Source organism: Antechinus flavipes, chromosome 3 (genome assembly GCF_016432865.1).
Source record: "Antechinus flavipes isolate AdamAnt ecotype Samford, QLD, Australia chromosome 3, AdamAnt_v2, whole genome shotgun sequence".
In the NCBI taxonomy this organism is placed as follows: Eukaryota; Metazoa; Chordata; class Mammalia; order Dasyuromorphia; family Dasyuridae; genus Antechinus; species Antechinus flavipes.
The window spans coordinates 553,491,615-553,493,677 of record NC_067400.1 but is presented as its reverse complement, the minus strand read 5'-3'; the positions used below and the strand labels follow the sequence as shown (position 1 = coordinate 553,493,677).

The 2,063-nt window shown below is 41.4% G+C and overlaps 1 protein-coding gene across 1 annotated transcript; it reads left to right on the top strand.

Annotated features, from left to right (window-relative positions):
- The first annotated feature begins 372 nt into the window (after nt 1–372).
- On the top strand, nt 373–1,320 carry LOC127558082 (olfactory receptor 52K1-like). Its single transcript, XM_051991310.1, has one exon. The coding sequence runs from the start codon at nt 373–375 to the stop codon at nt 1,318–1,320; it is 948 nt and encodes a 315-aa protein (XP_051847270.1).
- Nucleotides 1,321–2,063: the final 743 nt, after the last annotated feature.

Here is a 2,063-nt window from a genome sequence, read left to right as displayed (position 1 = left end):
GTTTACAATCATTTGAAAAACAGATTTGCCAAAAAAAGAAGTCATTTTTTAAGATCTATCTTGCTACCATTAACATGAAAATATTTTTTGCATGGCTGCACAGTTATAATCTATGTCAAATTATTCGCCATTTCAGAAAAAGAGTGGGGCAAAGAGGGATACAGAGAATTTGGAACTCAATTTTTAAAATAAATGTTAAAAAAAAATTTCAAATGAAATTGGAAAAAAATATTTTTAAAAGATTTATCTTGGTATACTTTGCCCAACAATATTTAAGTTTCTTACATTTACCTTCAGGACTATCAGATAAAGGGACGTGGGGACTCTTGTCTCCTCCCTCACCCCAGAGCTTTCGGGCCAGTCCTAGCAAGGATGTCAGGGGGGAATGTGACCTTCAACATCTCTTACACCAGCTTCTTCTTATTGGGCTTCCCAGGACTAAAGGAATCAAGGTCCCTTCTGATCCTCCCATTTCTCTTTCTCTATATGGTGATCCTCTCAGCCAATGGCCTAATCGTCTATACTGTGACCATACAGAGGAGCCTGCATCAACCCATGTATGTACTCATCAGCCTACTCCTGGCCATCAATATCTGCACTGCTACCACTGTGGTCCCTCCTATGCTCTTCAGTTTTTCCATCCACTTCAATCACATCTCTTTGGCTTGTTGCCTTGTCCAGATGTTCTTCATTTATTTTCTACTTCTTTTTGATTGCAATATCCTTCTAATCATGGCTCTGGACCGTTATGTTGCCATTTGTTACCCTCTGCGCTATACAGAGATAATGACAAGCCAGGTACTAGCAGGGCTGGTTGGGGTAGCTGCCAGCAGGAGTGTGGGCATGGTGGCTCCTGTGGTGATTCTGGCTGCAAGAGTTCAATTTTGCCGCTCCAACGTGATCCGTCACTTCACCTGTGAGCACATGGCCTTGATGAAGTTGTCCTGTGGAGACATATCACTAAATAAGTCTGTAGGACTTGCCCTCCGTGTCTTTAATAGGATCCTGGACTTGCTTTTCCTAGCCATCTCCTATACACGCATCATCCATGCTGCCTTTAGGATCTCCTCAGGAGGTGCCCGCTCAAAAGCTCTTCACACATGTGGATCTCACCTACTTGTCATCTTCACTGTGTATGGCTCCACTTTGTCCTCTTCAATCGTGTATCGTATGGCCCGCACTGCCTCTCAGGATGTACACAACTTGATCAGTGCCTTCTATTTGCTGATTCCCTGCCTTGTCAATCCTGTCATATATGGGGCCAGAACCAAGAAGATCAGACAACATTTAGCAAAGTTGGTCCAGAAGGCAGAGCCATGAATAACTACACACACAGAGAGATACACACAACCTAAAAAGGGACCTTCCAGACTGACTGGTATTGGAATCATTGGAGGGGAATTAAAGTGGAGAAAATCCTCATAAAAGACTCATGGTGAATTTCCAACTTAAGTCTGGGAGAAAATTGGAGTTACAATAGAAGTTCAGTCAGAACAGAACAATATACTTAAATTATCAACTCATATTCTAAAATCACATTCACAGAAACTCAAAGCTGCAAAGGATTTCTGAAGACATGCACTCCCAGCTCTTTCTACACTAGCACCTTCTACAGCATCCTCAACTAGTGGTTACCTAGCATCCACCTGACTCCCATTCATGCTCACTCCAGTTTTATATAACTTCAGTTGTTGGAAGTTTTCCCTTATAACAAACCAAAGGTAACCTTTCTGCTTCTTCTCCCCATTATTTCTAGTTCTATCCTATAGAGCTATGATAAAAAATTCTAATTCTTCTATCACAATGTCTTTTTTGTAACTAGCATAGTTAGTTAGCAATCATTAGGTCTCTCTGATTCATTTCATCTCCAGATTAAATGTCCTCACTTCCTTCAACATCTCTTTGTATGGCCTGGGCTTTAGTTTTCCCAACAACCTAGATGCCATCCATTAAATGAGCTGCAGCTTTTCAGTGTCTTTCCTTAAACAACATGCCTAGGATTGAAGCTCATACTCCAGATGTGATCTGCCAAGAGCAGTGAGAAGTGATTTTCACCTTCCTCA